General features: G+C 45.5%; 1 protein-coding gene across 8 annotated transcripts in view; it reads right to left on the bottom strand.

Annotated features, from left to right (window-relative positions):
* LOC109891617 (pleckstrin homology domain-containing family A member 6) overlaps positions 1-24161 on the bottom strand; it is a 255848-nt gene that overhangs the window by 146490 nt on the left and 85197 nt on the right. For 2 of the 8 annotated variants that reach the window (XM_031825477.1, XM_031825480.1), the window contains exon 1: positions 21158-22040. The exons of 2 other annotated variants lie outside the window; for them this stretch is intronic. In XM_031825477.1, coding sequence (XP_031681337.1) covers positions 21158-21186 — 29 coding nt within the window. In that variant the 5' untranslated portion in view covers positions 21187-22040. Of the gene's footprint in view, positions 1-21157; positions 22041-24161 lie in introns of those variants that run through there. 4 more of the 8 variants (XM_031825476.1, XM_031825479.1, XM_031825478.1 and 1 more) reach the window with 3 other exon arrangements.

Raw genomic sequence — 24161 nt, 5'->3', positions numbered from 1 at the left:
CAGCTGCTGCAGTTAGGAGGCATGCATCCATTTCCCGTCTCAGATAAGAGAGGAGGAAACGGAGGAAAAGAGAGGGGGAAGTACAGTAGAGTAAAGGGAGAGGCTGGCAGATGCTGTGGCCTTTAGTTAAAGACAGGTAGATACGCCTACAGGAAGGCTAATTAGTGTGTATAATGTCCCTCTTAGCACTCAACGCTAACTGCTAACACAAACCATACGCCTTATACACCGAGAATAAACACACTGATAACATGTGGAACATTCAACTTATTGCAACAACCCAGAAAGGAGGAGGAGCAAGTATGATTAAAAACAGCATTAACCCTTTACACTCAAGGGAATTGACCTATATGCATAGGGCTAAATTGAGATGTTTCTTATAATATATATATGAAATGCATAACCATGGTAGAAATTGAAAGGGAACAGTCTGGAGATTGTGGGAAATTATTAGACCAAAGGTGAGGACATTGTCAGTTCACAGACACAAGACTGAATCTAAACATTACACTATTTATTTTATGTGCATTTTACATTTACTGTACTATTCCTGGAAAATGTGGGGTAGGTGCAACATTAGACAAAAAAATGACCAGGGTTTGAATGAGAGGTCTAACTGGTGTCTCCAATTTGCCACACACCTCTCCGAAGTGTGCACAGTTCCTAAGTCATTTCAATGCACTTATACAACTCAAAGAAGAGTCAACTATAAGGTGTTTGTTTTACCTCTCCTAGCTGTGCTGTTGAGGAACTAAAGCAAGCAGACTAGTAGTTGTTTTTGTTGGAACACAACCCTGCCTGCCACCATATAATTACTGTTGTTGTTTACTCAATCCAAAAACGGTCCACTATAAATCACAATCTGGATCAGGTGGGCCTCATTTGGAAGCTTATTCTATTGGCAACATGACTAGCTAAGTTATAAAATACAATATTACATTCTTAGGCTTTCCCAATGTAATTAAGGGAAACAGAAGGTCATTTTGGTACGCATAGAACAGTGTCATGAGTGTTTTCAGGTGTGTGTGCTGCGGCACATTCTCTTCACAATAGACAAACAGACTCATTCTATTCAGAACAACACAGGGTATGACACCATGTCATCTTTTAACTGTACATCAAACATAGTGATCATAAACGCTGACACTGACATGAATTTTATGATGTGGAAATGTGAAGTGCACATTTGGACTCACAGGTGTTTCGCTTGCTTTTATGACATCAAAACGGTATTATTTTAATCCTCAATGTTGGATCTTTCAAAATATATTGAGGCATCTTAACTTACATAATTTCCCTCACTCAGACAACAAAGAAATGGGCAAACGTTGCCCAATTAGCAGGAAACTTTTTGTCATGGTCAAGTTCAGAATGGCCAGAGCTCTGACATCATGTATAGCATGTTACTGCACATCCCCTGCATATTCATTTAGGGATTTATCAGTGCGCAAATCTGCCATTTTCAAACCCATATACGAGTGTAAAGGGATATGACAAGGAAAAACAGGTGAAACAGTAACATTCACTTGAGAAAGTCAAGTGAGCACAATTGGGACTTTCTCAAGTGAATGTTACTGTTCCACCTGTTTTTCCTTGTCATATCCCTTTACACTCGTATACTCAAACTGCTCTGGTACCAAGACTATTCAGGGAGCCATTTATGGCTCTGATATTTAGATGTTGCATGGGAGTCTATAACAGGGCTGCTTTGAGTCAGAGCTGAACTCCAGCTGTGGTGAATAACCTCAGTCAGACGTTCCTGTTCTTGGCCTGTGCTGAATGCCTGGGTAACTAGTACGGAGCATCTTTCCCTGATTACATTCACATAGAACTCAGGAGGAAATTGGCCCCTCCGTCGTCTGACTTTGTAAACTTCCTGACCGAACGCGTCTGAGTGAACACTAAACAAAGGGGGGATTATGTGGGTCTTTTGGGAGTTCAGCCAATTTCATCATATTTCATCCTATCCAGCCAAGAGTAGTTACTAGCAGTGACAGAACCATGCTAGCTAATAGGCTTGGTCACGGTGGCGAGACTAAAACAAATGTGGACCTATTGTGTATGTGTGTGTGTGTGTGTCATTTTCCTCTGGCTCTGGTGTGTGAATGAGCTTTTACTCACAGGGGAACGTCATCCAATGTGTCGTTCAAGGGGAGTGTCGTCCTCAGGGCTCAGAAGACAAGGCTTTGCCCTGGCCTGCTCTTCCCTGGCAGACACAGCAGATGCCGCTCACTGATTACCAGGCAAAACTATCCATCAGAACTTTACAGTACGGCACAACAGGAAATGCGGGCAGCACAACTTTGCCCCAGTCGGCAACAGAGGCAGACTTTCATCAGTTTGTTTTTGAGTCACAGAATGAGATATCAAATATACCCACGGGTTTACACTGTTGTTCAATGAAGTAAATGCTCATACCAATCTTCTGATAGTACACAAGTTAGTAACCAATGTGTTAATGACACAGATACGTAGTGTACCTTTCTAATCATATAGTAACCTAAATATTGTGGTATCAGCAACTCAAAGCAAAAGCATCCTCTTGTGAACTTTTCAGGAGTCAAGAATTCTGGCTCCTTGTTTGACCTCCCACAGTCCCACTGTGAAATCAGCCTGAGCTGCTCAGTGCACAACAAGCCCTCTCCTAGCCTCAGCCCTAGACCTCCAGGAGTCACCCCAGCCCCAGACCTTCAGGAGTCACCCTACTCTAGACGTCCAGGAGTCATCCCCCCCCCCCAGACCTCCAGGAGTCACCCTACCCTAGACCTCCAGAAGTCATCCCCCCCAGACCTCCAGGAGTCACCCCAGCCCCAGACCTCCTAGAGTCACCCTACTTCCCAGACCTCCAGGAGTCATCCCCAGACCTCCTGGAATCACCCTACACCCAAACCTCCAGGAGTCACCCTATCCCCCAGACCTCCAGGAGTCACCCCAGCCCCAGACCTCCAGGAGTCATTACCTCATGATGTTCCACTGACTCTCTCTCTCTCACCCCCACACTTTCTCTCTATCAATTCAATTCAAAGGGATTTATTGGCACATGTTTACATTGCCAAAGCAAGTGAAAAATATCATTAAAAAAGTTAAACAATCAAAAATAATCAGTAAACATTACACTAATGAAAGTCATATTATGGCTATGTACATTGTTGTAACAATGATAGATGTACAGAATATGAATGTGGAAGTAGAGATACTGGGGTGCAAAGGAGCAAAAAAAAAAATAACAATATGGGGATGAGGTAGTTGGGTGTTTAGGCTGGCCAAGAGGCAGCTAACTGCTGAACCCTGATGCTCACGACCATCTAGAAAGTGGTCATAGATACATTTATACCCTCTCTCCCATTCGAAACTAAAAAGTTAGCCAGCCAAGCTATTCCGCAGAGCGCAGATCAACTGGTGGAAGGACAACAGGTGGCTTTGGAGGTCCTGCCCAGCGGACAACCACAGAAGGCAGAACCTTCCACTTGCATGAAGGAGTGAAAATGAAGGAGGACCACGCCGGAAAGAAGGATGGGGGAACGCCCACAACCAGATCCCAGAGACAACGCTCCTTCCTGAACATGGTCAGCAGGAAATGCTATGAGTGTGGCGAGCCGGGACACATCGCCTGGAACTGTTCAAACTGCGATGTCCCGATGCCTTCAGCCTCAGCCAGTGAGGTAGCCAACGGGCTTCGGCTTGCAAATGGCATGCTGGGCTAGGGAGAGTGGTCCTTCCCCTGTCACCCTGGTAAGAGCCAATGGAAAGGACACCACGGCACTTGTGGACTCTGGGAGTATGGTGACCCTGTCCGACCTGACGTCGCCGAGTCCCCGAACCTTGCAGAGACCGTGGCCATCATGTGCATACACGATGAGACCCAGGACGACCCTACCACACTCCACCACCTACAGACGACAAGGGGACAACACACGGGACCAGTGGGAGTCGTCCCAAACCTGCCTGTGCCGGTAGTCATAGGGAGGGATCACCCAATATTCCTCCAACTGTGGACCAGTATGTCCGGAGACTTGGGGAACAGAGGGAACCAGAAGGGAGGATGAAGCCGGAAAGGTGGTAGAGGTGCCAGAAGGAGGTGGTAGGGGTGCCAGACATGTGGATTCCATGAAGTGGACCCCCAGGCATCAACTGAACCCCTCTCGGAGGGGGACTGTTGAAGCCAGACTGGAGGAAGAGGTGGCGAGTCTGGAAGATATGTTTTCAATGGACCATGAGGTGGCGCCAGAGCCCACGTCCCTAGCGGGCCGGTTCGGCATGGCCCAAATGGAGGATCTCAACTTGGCTCCACTCTCCAGCAGGTGACTATGGTGGACGGAAAGCCCATGGAGGGGGTAAGTCAAATAACCTACCCCATTTTTCTATAAAGAAGAAGTTGCTATATCAGGTTGTGAAGAATATGAATATGAATGTCTGGTGTTGTTGTTGGTGCCCCATCCCCTTGTACCATCTGTCCTGCAGTTGGCACATTCCCACCTTCTTGGGACTCACCTAGGGGTGGAGAAGACCTTAGACAGGATTAAGGCACAATTATACTTGCCAGTGGAAGAATACTGCCAGTAGGTGGTGCCAAAACCCAATTTTTGCAGTCCCTTAATTCCCCTACGCATTATTTCTGTCCCTTTCAGCAGGATCGCAATGGACCTGGTGGGACCTCTACCCAAAAGCAACCAAGGGCACCAATACATTCTGCCAATTCTGGATTATGTCACCTTGTACCCAGAAGCCATTCCCCTGCGCACCATGGCCACCAAGGGAATCACACGTGAGTTGGTCATGCTGTTCTCCTGTGTAGGCATCCCCAACAAGATATTGATCGATGAGGGCATCCCGTTCATGTCATGAATCATGAAGGATCTATGCAAGCTAATGGAAAATAACCTAGTTGCGCACCTCCTTTTCTCACCCTCAGACCAATGGGTTCGTGGAAAGATTCAATCGAACCCTGAAGCAGATGATAAAGAAGGTGGGACCAGCTGTTACCCTACCTGATGTTCTCGAAATGAGAAGTGCCCCAAGCTTCAACAGGATTGTATCCCTTCGAAATCCTGTATGGGAGACAACCCCGAGGACTGTTGGACGTGGCTAAAGAAGCCTGAGAACAGCAACCGTCGCCCCACCGAACCTTGGTGGCGCATGTGATTGACATGAGAGATCGGATAGCAACCCTATGGCCCCTGGTACAGGATCACATACTGTAGGCACAGGAGGCCCAACTGCGGGTGTACAAGAGAGGGGCACAACGAAGGGACTTTCAGTCAGGAGACAAAGTGTTGGTATTGGACCCCACCTCAGAATGTACGTTTTTGGCCTGATGGAACAGGCCATACGAAGTCATTGAGAAGGTGGGTGAAGTTAACCTCTCTAGGGTACATGGGACGGTAGCGTCCCACCTGGCCAACATCCAGTGAAATTGCAGAGCGCAAAATTCAAAAATACTCAATTCAAATATTTGACATTCTTGAAAATCTATGTGTTATACATCAAAATAAAGCTTAACTTCTTGTTAATCCAGCCAATGTGTCAGATTTCAAAAAGGCTTTACGGCGAAAGCAAAACATGGTGATTATCTGAGGACAGCGCCCCACAAACAAAAGCATGAAAATCCATAAAAAACTTTATATCCATAAAAACTCAGTTTAGCTGGCGCGCTTCAGTCAATAATCCACTCAGTTTCCCTTCATCAAAATGCATGCAAAATTAATCCCAAACGTTACTAATAAACTTTTCCAAACAAGTCAAACAACGTTTATATCAAACCTGAGGTATCCTAATAGGCAAATAAATGATCAAATTTAAGACTGAGAATAGTATGTTCATTACCGGAGATAAATAAGAAATAACGCGCTTTCCTCCACGCGCATGGAAACACTACAGCCAAAATGTGAGCCACCTAGAAAAACTACAATTTCTGGGTAATTTTTCCAAAAACCAGCCTGAAACTCTTTCTAAAGACTGTTGACATCTAGTGGAAGCCCTAGGAACTGCAATCTGGGAGGACTTGGCCTTATTATTAAAATACTAGCCATTGAAAATAGTGGTAAACTGAATGTTTTTTGGGGGGGATGGTTTGTCCTCTGGGTTTTGCTTGCCATATCAGTTCTGTTATACTCACAAACATTATTTTAACAGTTGTAGAAACTTTAGAGTGTTTCCCATCCAAATATATCAATTATATGCATATCCTAGCTTCTGGGCCTGAGTAACAGGCAGTTTACTTTGGGCACGCTTTTCATCTGGATGTCAAAATACTGCCCCCTACCCTAGAGAGGTTAACTATAGGGTCATATAGCTGGGACATAGGCATCTGACCCAGATTTACCATGTGCATTTGCTAAAGAAATTGAATGCATGTGATGTACTCTACTCTATTTCCCAGAAGTAGTCTACCACAGAGACCGAGCTGGCGGAGCTGCCAATGGGGGTGCAGCTGAGCCAAGCCCAGAAGCAGGAGCTGAGGGAGTTGGTCGGCCGATAACCAGGATGCGTTCTCAAATGAACCAGGACAGACCGATCTGGTACAGCACAGTATCATCACCGAAACCGGGAAAAAGCAGAAGTTGAGACCCTACTGCATACCGGAAGCATACCGAATTTATGAATTAACTTTTTGGCGCACCCATCCCGTTAGCGGGATCATTTTTGTCAACATCCGCTGAATTGCAGAGAGCCAAATTCAAATTAAATTACAAAAAATATTGAATTTTCACGAAATCACAAGTGCAATATAGCAAAACACAGCTTAGCCTGTTGTTAATCCACCTGGCGTGTCAGATTTAAAAAAAGATGTACAGCTAAAGAAAACCAAGCGTTTATGTAAGGACATCTCTCTCAGCAGACAAAACATTACAAACTGCTAGCAGCAAAGTAGATTGGTCACGAAAGTCAGAAAAGCAATAAAATGAATCGCTTACCTTTGATGATCTTCGGATGTTTGCACTCACGAGACTCCCAGTTACACAATAAATGTTCCTTTTGTTCCATAAAGATTATTTTTACATCCAAAATACCTCCATTTGGTTGGTGCGTTTTGTTCAGAAATCCACAGGCTTGAGCGGTCACGACGGGGCAGACGAAAATTCCAAATAGTCTCCGTAAAGTTCGTAGAAACATGTCAAACGTTTTTTATAATCAACCCTCAGGTTGTTTTTACAATGAATAATCGATAATATTTCAACCGGACCATAGCTTTTTCAATAGGAGAGAGAGAGAAAATGTCTGCTCCAAGCTGTTGCGCATGCAAAACTCTGCTGGCACCCAGCCATCCACTGACGCGAAGTGGAATAAAAGGCTGAAACACTGTAAACACCATTTTTTTATTTTATTTATTTCACCTTTATTTAACCAGGTAGGCTAGTTGAGAACAAGTTCTCATTTGCAACTGCGAGCTGGCCAAGATAAAGCATAGCAGTGTGAGCATACAACAAAGAGTTACACATGGAGTAAACAATTAACAAGTCAATAACACAGTAGAAAACGAAGGGGGGGTCTATATACAATGTGTGCAAAAGGCATGAGGAGGTAGGCAAATAATTACAATTTTGCAGATTAACACTGGAGTGATAAAAGATCAGATGGTCATGTACAGGTAGAGATATTGGTGTGCAGAAGAGCAGAAAAGTAAATAAATAAAAACAGTACGGGGATGAGGTAGGGGAAAAGGGTGGGCTATTTACCAATAGACTATGTACAGCTGCAGCGATCGGTTAGCTGCTCAGATAGCTGATGTTTGAAGTTGGTGAGGGAGATAAAAGTCTCCAACTTCAGTGATTTTTGCAATTCGTTCCAGTCACAGGCAGCAGAGTACTGGAACGAAAGGCGGCCAAATGAGGTGTTGGCTTTAGGGATGATCAGTGAGATACACCTGCTGGAGCGCGTGCTACGGATGGGTGTTGCCATCGTGACCAGTGAGCTGAGATAAGGCGGAGCTTTACCTAGCATAGACTTGTAGATGACCTGGAGCCAGTGGGTCTGGCGATGAATATGTAGCGAGGGCCAGCCGACTAGAGCATACAAGTCGCAGTGGTGGGTAGTATAAGGTGCTTTAGTGACAAAACGGATGGCACTGTGATAGACTGCATCCAGTTTGCTGAGTAGAGTGTTGGAAGCCATTTTGTAGATGACATCGCCGAAGTCGAGGATCGGTAGGATAGTCAGTTTTACTAGGGTAAGCTTGGCGGCTTGAGTGAAGGAGGCTTTGTTGCGGAATAGAAAGCCGACTCTTGATTAGATTTTCGATTGGAGATGTTTGATATGAGTCTGGAAGGAGAGTTTGCAGTCTAGCCAGACACCTAGGTACTTATAGACGTCCACATATTCTAGGTCGGAACCATCCAGGGTGGTGATGCTAGTCGGGCATGCAGGTGCAGGCAGCGACCGGTTGAAAAGCATGCATTTGGTTTTACTAGCGTTTAAGAGCAGTTGGAGGCCACGGAAGGAGTGTTGTATGGCATTGAAGCTTGTTTGGAGGTTAGATAGCACAGTGTCCAAAGACGGGCCGAAAGTATATAGAATGGTGTCGTCTGCGTAGAGGTGGATCAGGGAATCGCCCGCAGCAAGAGCAACATCATTGATATACACAGAGAAAAGAGTCGGCCCGAGAATTGAACCCTGTGGCACCCCCATAGAGACTGCCAGAGGACCGGACAGCATGCCCTCCGATTTGACACACTGAACTCTGTCTGCAAAGTAATTGGTGAACCAGGCAAGGCAGTCATCCGAAAAACCGAGGCTACTGAGTCTGCCGATAAGAATATGGTGATTGACAGAGTCGAAAGCCTTGGCAAGGTCGATGAAGACGGCTGCACAGTACTGTCTTTTATCGATGGCGGTTATGATGTCGTTTAGTACCTTGAGTGTGGCTGAGGTGCACCCATGACCGGCTCGGAAACCAGATTGCACAGCGGAGAAGGTACGGTGGGATTCGAGATGGTCAGTGACCTGTTTGTTGACTTGGCTTTCGAAGACCTTAGATAGGCAGGGCAGGATGGATATAGGTCTGTAACAGTTTGGGTCCAGGGTGTCTCCCCCTTTGAAGAGGGGGATGACTGCGGCAGCTTTCCAATCCTTGGGGATCTCAGACGAGATGAAAGAGAGGTTGAACAGGCTGGTAATAGGGGTTGCGACAATGGTGGCAGATAGTTTCAGAAATAGAGGGTCCAGATTGTCAAGCCCAGCTGATTTGTACGGGTCCAGGTTTTGCAGCTCTTTCAGAACATCTGCTATCTGGATTTGGGTAAAGGAGAACCTGGAGAGGCTTGGGCGAGGAGCTGCGGGGGGGGCGGAGCTGTTGGCCGAGGTTGAAGTAGCCAGGCGGAAGGCATGGCCAGCCGTTGAGAAATGCTTATTGAAGTTTTCAATAATCATGGATTTATCAGTGGTGACCGTGTTACCTAGCCTCAGTGCAGTGGGCAGCTGGGAGGAGGTGCTCTTGTTCTCCATGGACTTCACAGTGTCCCAGAACTTTTTGGAGTTGGAGCTACAGGATGCAAACTTCTGCCTGAAGAAGCTGGCCTTAGCTTTCCTGACTGACTGCGTGTATTGGTTCCGGGCTTCCCTGAACAGTTGCATATCACGGGGACTATTCGATGCTATTGCAGTCCGCCACAGGATGTTTTTGTGCTGGTCGAGGGCAGTCAGGTCTGGGGTGAACCAAGGGCTGTATCTGTTCTTAGTTCTGCATTTTTTGAACGGAGCATGCTTATCTAAAATGGTGAGGAAGTTACTTTTAAAGAATGACCAGGCATCCTCAACTGACGGGATGAGGTCAATGTCCTTCCAGGATACCCGGGCCAGGTCGATTAGAAAGGCCTGCTCACAGAAGTGTTTTAGGGAGCGTTTGACAGTGATGAGGGGTGGTCGTTTGACTGCGGCTCCGTAGCGGATACAGGCAATGAGGCAGTGATCGCTGAGATCCTGGTTGAAGACAGCTGAGGTGTATTTGGAGGGCCAGTTGGTCAGGATGACGTCTATGAGGGTGCCCTTGTTTACAGAGTTAGGGTTGTACCTGGTGGGTTCCTTGATGATTTGTGTGAGATTGAGGGCATCTAGCTTAGATTGTAGGACTGGCGGGGTGTTAAGCATATCCCAGTTTAGGTCACCTAACAGAACAAACTCTGAAGCTAGATGGGGGGCGATCAATTCACAAATGGTGTCCAGGGCACAGCTGGGAGCTGAGGGGGGTCGGTAGCAGGCGGCAACCGTGAGAGACTTATTTCTGGAGAGAGTAATTTTCAAAATTAGTAGTTCGAACTGTTTGGGTATGGACCTGAAAAGTATGACATTACTTTGCAGGCCATCTCTGCAGTAAACTGCAACTCCTCCCCCTTTGGCAGTTCTATCTTGACGGAAGATGTTATAGTTGGGTATGGAAATCTCTGAATTTTTGGTGGCCTTCCTGAGCCAGGATTCAGACACAGCAAGGACATCAGGGTTAGCAGAGTGTGCTAAAGCAGTGAGTAAGACAAACTTAGGGAGGAGGCTTCTGATGTTGACATGCATGAAACCAAGGCTTTTTCGAACACAGAAGTCAACAAATGAGGGTGCCTGGGGACATGCAGGGCCTGGGTTTACCTCCACATCACCCGCGGAACAGAGAAGGAGTAGTATGAGGGTGCGGCTAAAGGCTATCAAAACTGGTCGCCTAGAGCGTTGGGGACAGAGAATAAGAGGAGCAGGTTTCTGGGCATGGTAGAATATATTCAGGGCATAATGCGCAGACAGGGGTATGGTGGGGTGCGGGTACAGCGGAGGTAAGCCCAGGCACTGGGTGATGATGAGAGAGGTTGTATCTCTGGACATGCTGGTAGTAATGGGTGAGGTCACCGCATGTGTGGGAGGTGGGACAAAGGAGTTATCAGGGGTATGAAGAGTGGAACTAGGGGCTCCATTGTGAACTAAAACAATGATAACTAACCTGAACAACAGTATACAAGGCATATTGACATTTGAGAGAGACATACAGCGAGGCATACAGTAATCACAGGTGTTGAATTGGGAAAGCTAGCTAAAACAGTAGGTGAGACAACAGCTAATCAACTAGCACAACAACAGCAGGTAAAATGGCGTAGACTAGGCAACGGGGCCAACAGATAAAACAAACAAGCAGAATGGAGTACCGTGATTTATGGACAGTCCAGCGTGCATCAGCTATGTAGCCAAGAGATCAGTGTCCAGGGGGCAGCGGTGGATGGGGAAGGGAAGCTGGACTGGCGAGTGTTATCCAGGTTAAAAAAAACGAACAATGACTAAATAGCTTGTAGCTAGTTAGCTGGTTAGCTACTGGAGGTTCTTGAGTGTGTTCTAAAAATAAATAAAAAATAATAGCGATTCCGTATCACATTGGGTGAGGCAGGTTTCCGGAAGGTATAAACAAATTAAAAGTCAAAAGAGATATAAAGTAAATATGGGTCCGGTGGGCGTTTGGGACGCGGCGATTCAGGCGGTTAGCAGGCCTGTGCTAACAAGCTAACAGTTTGTAGGCCCGGGCTAGACAAGGTAGCAGTTAGCGGACCGGAGCTGGACAAGCTAGCAGTTAGCAGGCCGAATTAGCAAGCAGGGAGATAGCGAGGGCTAGAGAGTTAGCCTTTGGGGGACGTCGCGATGGGGTGAGTCTGTTTATTCCTCTTCATGCGGTGACATCGATAGACCGGTCGTGGCGTAGGGTATTGTAGCTCAGGAGTATGCTACGGTGGTAGCGCAGGCCGGGCTAGCTTCAAGCTAAGTGGGTGGAAACGCTAGCCAGGGGTAATCATCCGGGGTTGCGGTTTAGCTAGATAGCTAGTTGTGAAGATCCAGCGTATTTGGAAGCTTAGGTTTAGCAAAATGTTTTTAAAGGGATAGCTATGTAAAAAAAACGAAAAATATGTAAAAAACGAAAAATAAACAAAATATAAACAAAATATACAGGGACACGACACGACACGACAGGACGACTTACTGCTACGCCATCTTGGATACCATGTGGAAGCCATGGGGAAAGGAATCTGGTAGATATACCTTAAAATGGAGGGAAGGCATGCAATGAAGGCATGCAATGGAACAGGGAGCTTTCAAAATAAGAGGCACTTCCTAGTTGGATTTTCCTCAGGTTTTCGCATGCAATATCAGTTTTGTTAGACTCACAGACAATATTTTGACAGTTTTGGAAACTTTTGACTGTTTTCTATCCTAATCTGACAATTATATGCATATTCTAGCTTCTGGGCCTGAGAAATAGTCAGTTTAATTCGGGTACGTTTTTTCATCCAAACATCAAAATACTACCCCCTACACTCAACAGGTTAATCGAATGGCTAGGTACTGCCCGATTTATCAGCACGCTCGACCTGATGAAGGGTTATTGGCAGGTGCCCTTAGCTCCTGAGGCACAGGAGAAAACTGCTTTCGCCTCCCCGGACAGACAGTTCCATTACAAGAACCTTCCAGAGGTTGATGGACCGGGTTCTCCAACCCCATCAGGAGTACGCAGTGGCATACATTGACGATATTGTGATCCATGGGAGCGAGTGGGAGATACATCTAAACCAGCTGAGCGTGGTATTACAGGCCTAGGTTAGGTGGGGCTAACAGCAAACCCAAAGAAATGTTGGCTCAGCCTGCGGGAGGCTGTGTACCTGGGGTACGCGACGAGAGGGGATGTGTCAAACCCCAGGTGAAGAAAGTGGAGGCGATTCAGGACTGGCTCCACCCCCTCACCAAGAAGCAGGTAGGCACATTTGTGGGGTTGACTAGTTACTACCGGAGCTTTATTCCACACTTTGCCTCCCTAGCCAGCCCCCTGACCGGTCTGCCTGCGCAGGTGACGTGGACCGAGGAGACGGTAAAAGCCTTCCTGCACCTAAAGGGAGCACTGTGTTCTGGACTCGTCCTGTTGACCCCGGACTTCTCCAAACCACTGGTGGTACAGACCTATGCGTCCGATACAGGGGTGGGTGCCGTCCTATCACAGCTATAAGAAGGTGAGGAACACCCAGTCATGTACATTCACCGGAAGCTGTTGCCACGGGAACAAAGATATTCCACGGTGGAGAAAGAATGTCTAGCGATCAAGTGGGCACTGGAAATGCTGAAGTATTACTTATTAGGATGACACATCACACTTGTAACAGACCATGCACCCCTGGTTTGGATGTCATGGAATTAGGACAGTAACACCCAGGTCACCCGCTAGTTCCTATCCTTACAGCATGTTGCTTTCTCTGTCATCCACAGAGCAGGTGCAGCCCATGGAAATGCCGATGCACTCTCCAGGAGGGATGCTCTAGGGAGCTGGACCATCCCTCCCTTTGGGGGGAGGGGGGGCAGATGGCAGGGAGAGGTGAAGGGAGTGGTTATTGAGGGGAGATATCTTGCAGCCCACTGGCTCCACCCCTGAGCCTTATATGGACTTCCTGCCCCAAAGAGGCGAGGCTGTGGGTCATTAAGCCAGGGAGTAATTAGGGATAAAAGAGGAAGCAGCCTGCACAAAGGGTTAGAGAATGGAGAGAAAAACGTGTGTTATGAAGAGTGGGAGAAGAGAGATCAATATCTGTGAGATTACCCGTTGTGACCTGGACTGTCGGATTACCTACCTTGTGTACCGAACCGGATTGGCTGAGGACCCATGTTTTAGGATTACCCCTGGAGAATGGAACAGACAACGAGAATGGCTTGTGAAGTAATTGGTGAGTTCCCCCTACTTCCCCAGTGTACCAAAATCCTTAATGAACTCCCCGTTTGCATTCTAGTTATGCTACTGGTGCATGTTTTGTTATTGAACTTGGAGATGTGGAAACCCTACACCCTTGAGCCTGCTACAGTATGTATCGTTTTTTTGTGTGCTCTAGGGCAACGGTGTCTAATGGAATTTGTATTCGTGGTCCTGGCAAATGGATATTTTTTGTAACACCATTATTTTTGTCTTACTGAGATTTACTGTCAGGCCCCAGGTCTGACAGAATCTGTGCAGGAGATCTAGAAGCTGCTGTAGGCCCTCCTTGGTTGGGGAAAGAAGACCCAGATCATCAACAAACAATAGACATTTGACTTCAGATTCTAGTAGATTGAGGCCGGGTGCTGCAGACTGTTCTAGATCCCTTGCCAATTTGTTGTTATATATGCTGAAGACGGTGGGGCTTAAGCTGCATCCCTGTCTCACCCCACCTCTGTGGAAAGAAATGTGTGTTTGCCAAACGTTACATAGTTTGTCATATGGTAATTTGGTAAAAAGTCCATTTGACATTTGCTCAGTACATTGTTTTCACAAGTCTGCTCTTAATGATAATGCAGAGGATTTTCCCAAGGTTGCTGTTGATGCATATCCCATGGTAGTTATTGGGGTCAAATCTGTTTCCACTTTGGTCGATGGGGGTGATCAGTCCTTGGTTCCAAATATTGGGGAAGATGCCAAAGCTAAGGATGGTGTTATTAAAGAATTTAAGTATAGCCAATTGAAATTTGTTGTCTGTATGTATTATCATTCCATTTAGGATACCATCAACCCCACAGGCCTTTTTGGATTGGAGGGTTTGTGTTTTGTTCTGTAGTTCATTCAATGTAATTCTGGTAGTCTTTAATAATTGATTCTAATATTTGTATTTGATTATGCACATGCATTTTTGCCAGTTGTTCTTTGTTATAGAGCCAAAAAGATTGGAGAAGTAGTTTATCCACACATCTCCATTTTGGATACAGTGAGGGAGAAAAGTATTTGATCCCCTGTTGATTTTGTACGTTTGCCCACTGACAAAGAAATGATCAGTCTATAATTTTAATGGTAGGTTTATTTGAACAGTGAGAGACAGAATAACAACAAAAAAATCCAGAAAAACGCATGTCAAAAAATGTCTAACTTGATTTGCATTGTAATGAGGGAAATAAGTATTTGACCCCCTCTCAATCAGAAAGATTTCTGGCTCCCAGGTGTCTTTTATACAGGTAACGAATGGAGATTAGGGGCACACTCGTAAAGGGAGTGCTCCTAATCTCAGTTTGTTACCTGTATAAAAGACACCTGCCCACAGAAGCAATCTGTGGCCAACACCAAAGAGCTCTCCAAGGATGTCAGGGACAAGATTGTAGACCTACACAAGGCTGGAATGGGCTACAAGACCATCGCCAAGCAGCTTGGTGAGAAGGTGACAACAGTTGGTGCGATTATTCGCAAATGGAAGAAACACAAAATAACTGTCAATCTCCCTCGGCCTGGGGTTCCATGCAAGATCTCACCTTGTGGAGTTGCAATGATCATGAGAACGGTGAGGAATCATCCCAGAACTACACGGGAGGATCTTGTCAATGATCTCAAGGCAGCTTGGACCATAGTCATCAAGAAAACAATTGGTAACACACTATGTTGTGAAGGACTGAAATCCTACAGTGCCGGCAAGGTCCCCCTGCTCAAGAAAGCACATACCCGTCTGAAGTTTGCCCATGAACATCTGAATGACTCAGAGGACAACTGGGTGAAAGTGTTGTGGTCAGATGAACCCAAAATGGAGCTCTTTGGCATCAACTCAACTCACCGTGTTTGGAGGAGGAGGAATGCTGCCTATGACCCCAAGAAACATTATGCTTTGGGGGTGTTTTTCTGCTAAGGGGACAGAACAACTTCACCGGATCAAAGGGACGATGGACGGGCCATGTACCTTCAAATCTTGGGTGAGAACCTCTTTCCCTCAGCCAGGGCATTATAAATGGGTCGTGGATGGGTATTCCAGCATGACAATGACCCAAAACACACGGCCATGGCAACAAAGGAGTGGCTCAAGAAGAAGCACATTAATGTCCTGGAGTGGCCAGTCTCCAGACCTTAATCCCATAGAAAATCTGTGGAGGGAGCTGAAGGTTCGAGTTGCCAAACGTCAGCCTCGAAACCTTAACTTCTTGGTAACAGGGGGCAGTATTTTCACATCTGGATGAAATGCATGCCCAAATTCAACTGCCTGCTACTCATCCCCAGATGATAAGATGTGCATATTATTAGTAGATTTGGATAGAAACCACGCTGAAGTTTCTAAAACTGTTTGAATGATGTCTGTGAGTATAACAGAACTTATTTAGCAGGCGAAACCCAGAGGACAAACCATTCAGATTTCTTTTTTGAGGTCACTCTCTTTTCAATGATTTTTCATTGGGAAACCAGATTTCTAAGGGACCTTCTTGCAGTTCCTATCGCTTCCACTAGATGTCAACAGTCTTCAGAAATTGGTTGAGGTTATTCCTTTGTGTAATGAAGAAGTATGGCCATCTTGAACGAGGGTCACTTGAAGTGTTCTGTTAGATAGAGGTGCGTGACCGGAATGCTAGCTACAGTTTGTTTTCCTCCTGTTTTGAACACAAATTATCCCGTCTTCAATTTGATCAATTATTTACGTTAAAAAACACCTAAAGTTGTATTACAAAAGTAGTTTAAAATGTTTTGGCAAAGTTTACAGGTAACGTTTAGGATATTTTGTAGTCACGTTGCGCAAGTTGTAACCGGTGTTTTTCTGGATCAAATGCGCCAGATAAATGTACATTTTGGATATATACAGTGGGGGATTAAAGTATTTAGTCAGCCACCAATTGTGCAAGTTCTCCCACTTAAAAAGATGAGAGAGGCCTGTAATTTTCATCATAGGTACACTTCAACTATGACAGACAAAATGAGGAAAAAAAATCCAGAAAATCACATTGTAGGATTTTTAATGAATGTATTTGCAAATTATGGTGGAAAATAAGTATTTGGTCAATAACAAAAGTTTATCTCAATACTTTGTTATATACCCTTTGTTGGCAATGACAGAGGTCAAACATTTTCTGTAAGTCTTCACGGGTTTTTCAAACAATGTTGCTGGTATTTTGGCCCATTCCTCCATGCATATCTCCTCTAGAGCAGTGATGTTTTGGGGCTGTTGCTGGGCAACACGGACTTTCAACTCCCTCCAAAGATTTTCTATGGGGTTGAGATCTGGAGACTGGCTAGGCCACTCCAGGATCTTGAAATGCTTCTTATGAAGCCACTCCTTCGCTGCCCGGGCGGTGTGTTTGGGATCATTGCCATGCTGAAAGACCCAGCCACGTTTCATATTCAATGCCCTTGCTGGTGGAAGGAGGTTTTCACTCAAAATCTCATGATACATGGCCCCATTCATTCTTTCCTTTACATGGATCAGTCGTCCTGGTCCCTTTGCAGAAAACAGCCCCAAAGCATGATGTTTCCACCCCCATGCTTCACAGTAGGTATGGTGTTCTTTGGATGCAACTCATCATTCTTTGTCCTCCAAACACGACGAGTTGAGTTTTTACCAAAAATGTATATTTTGGTTTCATCTGACCATATGACATTCTCCCAATCTTCTTCTGGATCATCCAAATGCTCTCTAGCAAACTTCAGACGGGCCTGGACATGTACTGGCTTAAGCAGGGGGACACGTCTGGCACTGCAGGATTTGAGTCCCTGGTGGCGTAGTGTGTTACTGATGGTAGGCTTTGTTACTTTGGTCCCAGCTCTCTGCAGGTCATTCACTAGGTCCCCCCGTGTGGTTCTGGGATTTTTGCTCACCGTTCTTGTGATCATTTTGATCCCACGGGCGTCTTGCGTGGAGCCCCAGATCGAGGGAGATTATCAGTGGTCTTTTCCTAATAATTGCTCCCACAGTTGATTTCTTCAAACCAAGCTGCTTACCTATTGCAGATTCAGTCTTCCCAGCCTGGTGCAGGTCTACAATTTTGTTTCTGGTGTCCTTTGACAGCTCATTGGTCTTGGCCATAGTGGAGTTTGGAGTGTGACTGTTTGAGGTTGTGGACAGGTGTCTTTTATACTGATAACAAGTTCAAATAGGTGCCATTAATACAGGTAACGAGTGGAGGACAGAAGAGCCTCTTAAAGAAGAAGTTACAGGTCCGTGAGAGCCAGAAATCTTGCTTGTTTGTAGGTGACCAAATATTTATTGTCCACCATAATTTGCAAATAAATTCATAAAAAATCCTACAATGTGGTTTTCTGGAAAAAAAATTCTCATTTTGTCTGTCATATTCGAAGTGTACCTATGATGAAAATTACAGACCTCTCTTGTCTTTTTAAGTGGGAGAACTTGCACAATTGGTGGCTGACTAAATACTTCTTTGCCCCACTGTATCAACGAAATTAATGTTACAAAAGGACCATTTGTGATGTTAATGGAACATATTGGAGTGCCAACAAAATAAGCTTGTCAAAGGTAAGGGATTAATTATATTTTTATTTCTGCATTTTGTCACGCCTCCAGGGTTGAAATATGTTTTTCTCTTTGTTTATGGAGGTGCTATCCTCAGATGATAGCATTGTTTGCTTTCGCCGAAAAGCCACTGGATTCACAAGTGTAACTTTAATTTGCTATCTTGCATGTGTGATTTGATGAAAGTTCGATTTTTATCATAATTTATTTGAATTTGGCACTCTGCATTTTCCCTGTTTTTTGGCCAGGTGAGACGCTGGCATCCTACATATCCCAGAGAGGTTAATGACTTGGAGAAGATCTGCAAAGAGGAGAGGGACAAAATCCCTCCTGAGATGTGTGCAAACCTGGTGGCCAACTACAAGAAACGTCTGACCTCTGTGATTGCCAACAAGGGTTTTGCCACCAAGTACTAAGTCATGTTTTGCAGAGGGGTCAAATACTTATTTCCCTTTCTGGATTTTTTTCTTGTTATTCTGTCTCTCACTGTTCAAATAAACCTACCATTAAAATTATAGACGGATCATTTCTTTGTCAGTGGGCAAACGTACAAAATCAACAGGGGATCAAATACTTTTTTCCCTCACTGTAGATACCTCTTCATGTTGTTTGTTTAGAGTTTTCACATTTTCCCCATTTTCTCTTTCACCTTTCTCTTTTTCCCTGACTCTGTCTCCTCTCTCTCTCTTTTTTTTTAACTAACTCACTAACGTGTCAACAAATCATTCAGGCAGTCCCAGGCAGAGCACTGTCTCATAAAGGAGACGAAAGGTAGCTGTCAGTAGAAAGTTGGGTTCCCCCTCAATAATCTGGTCCATTTCTATGTTTATCAATCTTCACAGCCTATAGATGTGTTGTACTATACCATTGTCATGCTTGTCCCCACTTTAAAGGAAACAGGCATGGATGGGCCCTTTGATAGTCAGTGTATGGTAAATGACTTGATGCACAGTGCAAATAGAGCTGAATTGAACTGAATGCCTGCGTTTACTGGGGAGGTCAACAGTCTGTCACTCCTCTTCTTGAACTTTATTGTGGGTGAACTGTGTTCTCTCTCTCTCTCTCTCTCTCTCTCTCTCTCTCTCTCTCTCTCTCTCTCTCTCTCTCTCTCAGAGAGCAATTCCTCCAGGAAGAACAGGCCAGTCTCCTCTCTCTGTTTGCCAAGAAAATGTCCCTGTGGAAAAGACTCCCTCATCTCTGAAAACCCAGTCCTGTCTCAATCCTCCCCTAGAGCCCTCACCCAATCTTCTCATCTACTCCCCTCAAACACTTTCACCCTCCACAGGGTCTGACTCTGTCAAGGACAAACATCTTTTACACACATCCAAACACCAAAACTCCTATCACTCATCTAACCCATCACCAAACCTCCAGTTCACCTCCATGCCCACACAGACAGTGTGTATTAAACAGTTAACAGCCACCCCAGGCCTCTCATCAGGTCACTAAGTTACTGGCCTTCTGTCTGTCTGTCTGTCTGTCTGTCTGTCTGTCTGTCTGTCTGTCTGTCTGTCTGTCTGTCTGTCTGTCTGTCTGTCTGTCTGTCTGTCTGTCTGTCTGTCTGTCTGTCTGTCTGTCTGTCTGTCTGTCTGTCTGTCTGTCTGTCTGTCTGTCTGTCTGTCTGTCTGTCTGTCTGTCTGTCTGTCTGTCTGTCTGTCTGTCTGTCTGTCTGTCTGTCTGTCTGTCTGTCTGTCTGTCTGTCTGTCTGTCTGTCTGTCTGTCTGTCTGTCTGTCTGTCTGTCTGTCTGTCTGTCTGTCTGTCTGTCTGTCTGTCTGTCTGTCTGTCTGTCTGTCTGTCTGTCTGTCTGTCTGTCTGTCTGTCTGTCTGTCTGTCTGTCTGTCTGTCTGTCTGTCTGTCTGTCTGTCTGTCTGTCTGTCTGTCTGTCTGTCTGTCTGTCTGTCTGTCTGTCTGTCTGTCTGTCTGTCTGTCTGTCTGTCTGTCTGTCTGTCTGTCTGTCTGTCTGTCTGTCTGTCTGTCTGTCTGTCTGTCTGTCTGTCTGTCTGTCTGTCTGTCTGTCTGTCTGTCTGTCTGTCTGTCTGTCTGTCTGTCTGTCTGTCTGTCGTTGAACCCAGGCACGAATAAGAGGTCATGGCGAATAACTCATCACCCTCAGTGGCATCATTACTCACAAGGTGGGTTGTCACAATGCATCTCCAAACTTGATTCTAAGACTGATCCTAAGGCATGGGTTGCGAGGTCGCTGTTTGTTACTACACCAATAAATTACAATATCCATCCGTACCTTTGCCACCTAGGTAATTTGTTTGACCGGACCTTCTCAAATAGTACTTACCCCTGACTTAATCCAAACTATGACACTGCAGCTCAGTGAAATAGAGGTCTCAACAGGTAGCAGGCCATGGGGCTGTTTGTTAAAGGTGAGCCTGCTATAACCACTCTATGGCCAACATATGGCACCCTGTTCCCTTCATTCCTTAGGGGGCCTGGTCAAACGTAGTGCACTATATATGGAATAGGGTTTCATCAGTGATTCTAGCTGTGATAGATCAATTTAGAAGAGAGAGCTTGCTTTCTGCAGTAGGTGAACTTAGATTATATGTGCATTCATATGTACTCATATACAACCTTACTCACATGTGTGCGCGCACACACCCCCCCCCCCCCCCCCCCCCCCCCCCCCCCCCCCACACACACACACACACACACACACACACACACACACACACACACGGCTTCACAAACATACATATGACCATGCATGAATGTAAACATGCACAATCACAGAAAAAAGAATACAGACGACAGAAAACAGTTATCCTTTGCACCAATCAAAATGTTGCACATACTTTTTTGTATTATTTCAATGGTTTAATAAATATATCCGTCTGTTTACTAGAACCTTAGATGCATGCATACACACCCCTCTCTCATGGAGTCCACATGGTCTCCGCTGTCATAGCTACAGTTGCAGACCAAACATCACAAAGGATTTAGAGCAGAATAAAGACAGACCTACCTCATTGCTGACTCCTCCATGATCCCCATGTTCTCTCTCTCCTTTCTATATTTCTCTATTCTACTCTTGAGTAGACTCTGTCTGGAAATGCAGTCTGCTCTGCCCTCTCTCTTTCAACTATTTTCTCTTCTCCCTCTCACCTACTCTTCTTCTCTCCCTCTCGTTTATCTTCCTCACTCTTCCTTCCCCTCTAACTCTATCACTTGTTCACTCCCCTCTCTCATTCTACAGTAACTCTCTCACTTTCTCTTCCCTCCCTCTTTACTCTCTCCCTCTCTTTCTTTCTCTCTTTGTCCCTCCTCCCTCCCCTTTCTCTTTCTCCCCCTTCCTCTCTATCTCTGTGTGCACACAGTTGACTCAGAGCTAGGGTACTGGGGCCAGTATGAGTGGAATTTAAATAGGGGAGAGAGTAGAAACAATCATTTCTTTGCGGCTAAGAAATTTTCTCTCTCCTAGAGCTGAACTCGTGCACACATATGGATTACATTCCCAGGGGAGCAGCCGACTGGATTTAAGCATCATGCTCTTTCCCCTCTTTCTCTCCGTCAGCTCCTTCTCTCACTCGCTCCCTCCCTCTGTTCAGCCCTGTCTGCTCCCTCACTCCGCCGCCTCGCCTCCACCTCTACTTTCCAATCATTAACTTTTGTCACAGTGCCAGTCGCCAGCTTAACCCCTTCAGTTATCCCCCCGTGCTCACCCACCCCAAACACTCAACCCGACCCACCCCAAGACCACCCCGAATCATGTAACCTTCACAACTAAGACAGGACACACACACATAAAATCTATGTGGGACTGTACTGATGGGCTCCTGAATGTTACATAACAGCACAAAGCAGAACTCAGAAAGCTTAATTGAATATCAAAAGTTAATAGTGCTCATATCATATGGCCCAGACTGTGGCTTGTGTATTCCACAGGTCGTTGGAAGCTCCCAAAACGAATGGACGAATGGATGGACGGAGAGAGAGAGAGAGAGAGAGAGACAGACCGACCGATAATGCATAACATACACCCCTGGGTTGGCCCCCCCCCTTGGGTTGTGCCGTGGTGGAGATCTTTGTGGGCTATACTCGGCCTTGTCTCAGGATGGTAAATTGGTGGTTGAAGATATCCCTCTAGTGGTGCAGGGGCTGTGCTTGGCAAAGTGGGTGGGGTTATATCCTTCCTGTTTGGCCCTGTCTGTGGGTATCATCAGATGGGGCCACAGTGTCTACTGACCCATCCTGTCTCAGCCTCCAGTATTTAGGCTGCAGTAGTTTATGTGTCGGGGGGCTAGGTTCAGTCTGTTATATCTGGAGTATTTCTCCTGTCTTATCCGGTGTCCGGTGTGAATTTAAGTATGCTCTCTCTAATTCTCTCTTTCTTTCTCTCTCTTGGAGGACCTGAGCCCTAGGACCATGCCTCAGGACTACCTGGCATGATGAATCCTTGCTGTCCCCAGTCCACCTGGCCCAGACCTGCTATTTTCAACTCTATAGAAACAGCAGGAGCAGTAGAGATATTCTGAATGTGATTGGCTATGAAAAGCCAACTGACAATTACTCCTGAGGTGCTGACTTGCTGCACTCTCGACAACTACTGTAATTATTATTATTTGACCCTGCTGGTCATTTATGAACATTTGAACATCTTGGCCATGTTCTGTTATAATCTCCACCCGGCACAGCCAGAAGAGGACTGGCCACCCCTCATAGCCTGGTTCCTCTCTAGGTTTCTTCCTAGGTTTGGGTCTTTCTAGGGAGTTTTTCCTAGTCACCGTGCTTCTACACCTTCATTGCTTGCTGTTTGGGGTTTTAGGCTGGGTTTCTGTTCAGCACTTTGAGATATCAGCTGATGTAAGAAGGGCTATATAAATACATTTGATTTGATTTGACCCCTCTCTACCGTTTCACACTTTTCTTCATCTATCTGCCTATTCCTGTTTTACCTCCCTTCTTTTCATCCATCGTTCGACTCCTTCTGTTCCACCTCTGTCTTCCTTTTCATCTCTCTCTCCTCTCTTCTCCTCAGGGATTTCAGCTGTGCTATGTCAGTTTCATCCCTCCTTCACTTCATATTTTCTTCAGGGAGGGCATGGAGAGTCAATATACTAACCACACCTATCTCAGCAAGACTTATATGCCTGATGCTGCATGCACAGCTTAGTCTTGCTGGGCTGTAACCACCTGTAACCAATCAGAACCAACGACCAAGCTGTGGCAAGAAACATTAGGGTGGTCACTCACAATACAAAAAATGTAGAGCTCTAATCTCATAGATTCTGTCTCCACGTGTCATTACCATTATACAAACTCTTCCTCAGCCCTGTCCTCCTCATCAATCACTGTGGTATCACTGATAGGACAGTGGAGAGTAGTGTGGGTAACTGGACACTGCTAAGGCCTTAGTGTTATTTCAATTGTTTTTCCTTTAAGATATACAACACAAAAAGACTCAGCAGTGCTATTAGAGAAGGGTTCTCGTTGCTGAAGCCCATTTTCCAACCTTCACCATCTCTCCATCAGAATGATTCACTATACGACCTCTGTTGTGTTCTGCTTCATTCACAAGCCATGGAGGGAGGGTGCCAAAAGAGCGCAGGTTATAATGTGACGTTCAACATGAGGTAGCAGGGGTTTACATGGTTTGTTTTTGTGAGACATGGCAGAGAGACAAAATAAAAGTTCAATGTGATTATCTGTAATTCTACCGTGTGTTAGCAAAGGTTGTGGTAAACATGGTAAACACTGCATTCAGGTGTGTAGAAGAGGACCTTTGTAAATTGGGTGAATATGTGTGCATGTACATGTACAGTACAGTACAGATGTAGGATCCTAATTGTTTAACTTGTAGTGTATTTAAGGTTTAAAAAGGCTTATGAAGTTTGCCATTTCCACTTGGTTTCCTCTTACAAAAAATGTATCAACCCTTACCCCTATAAAATGTCCAATATTTATAATTATAATCCACATTTGCTGTTGCTACCGTATTCTTTTCCTGCTGTAGCACACTGGCTCAAATT

Source organism: Oncorhynchus kisutch, linkage group LG5, assembly GCF_002021735.2.
Source record: "Oncorhynchus kisutch isolate 150728-3 linkage group LG5, Okis_V2, whole genome shotgun sequence".
Lineage (NCBI taxonomy): Eukaryota > Metazoa > Chordata > Actinopteri > Salmoniformes > Salmonidae > Oncorhynchus > Oncorhynchus kisutch.
This window is presented reverse-complemented; position numbering and strand designations above follow the sequence as displayed.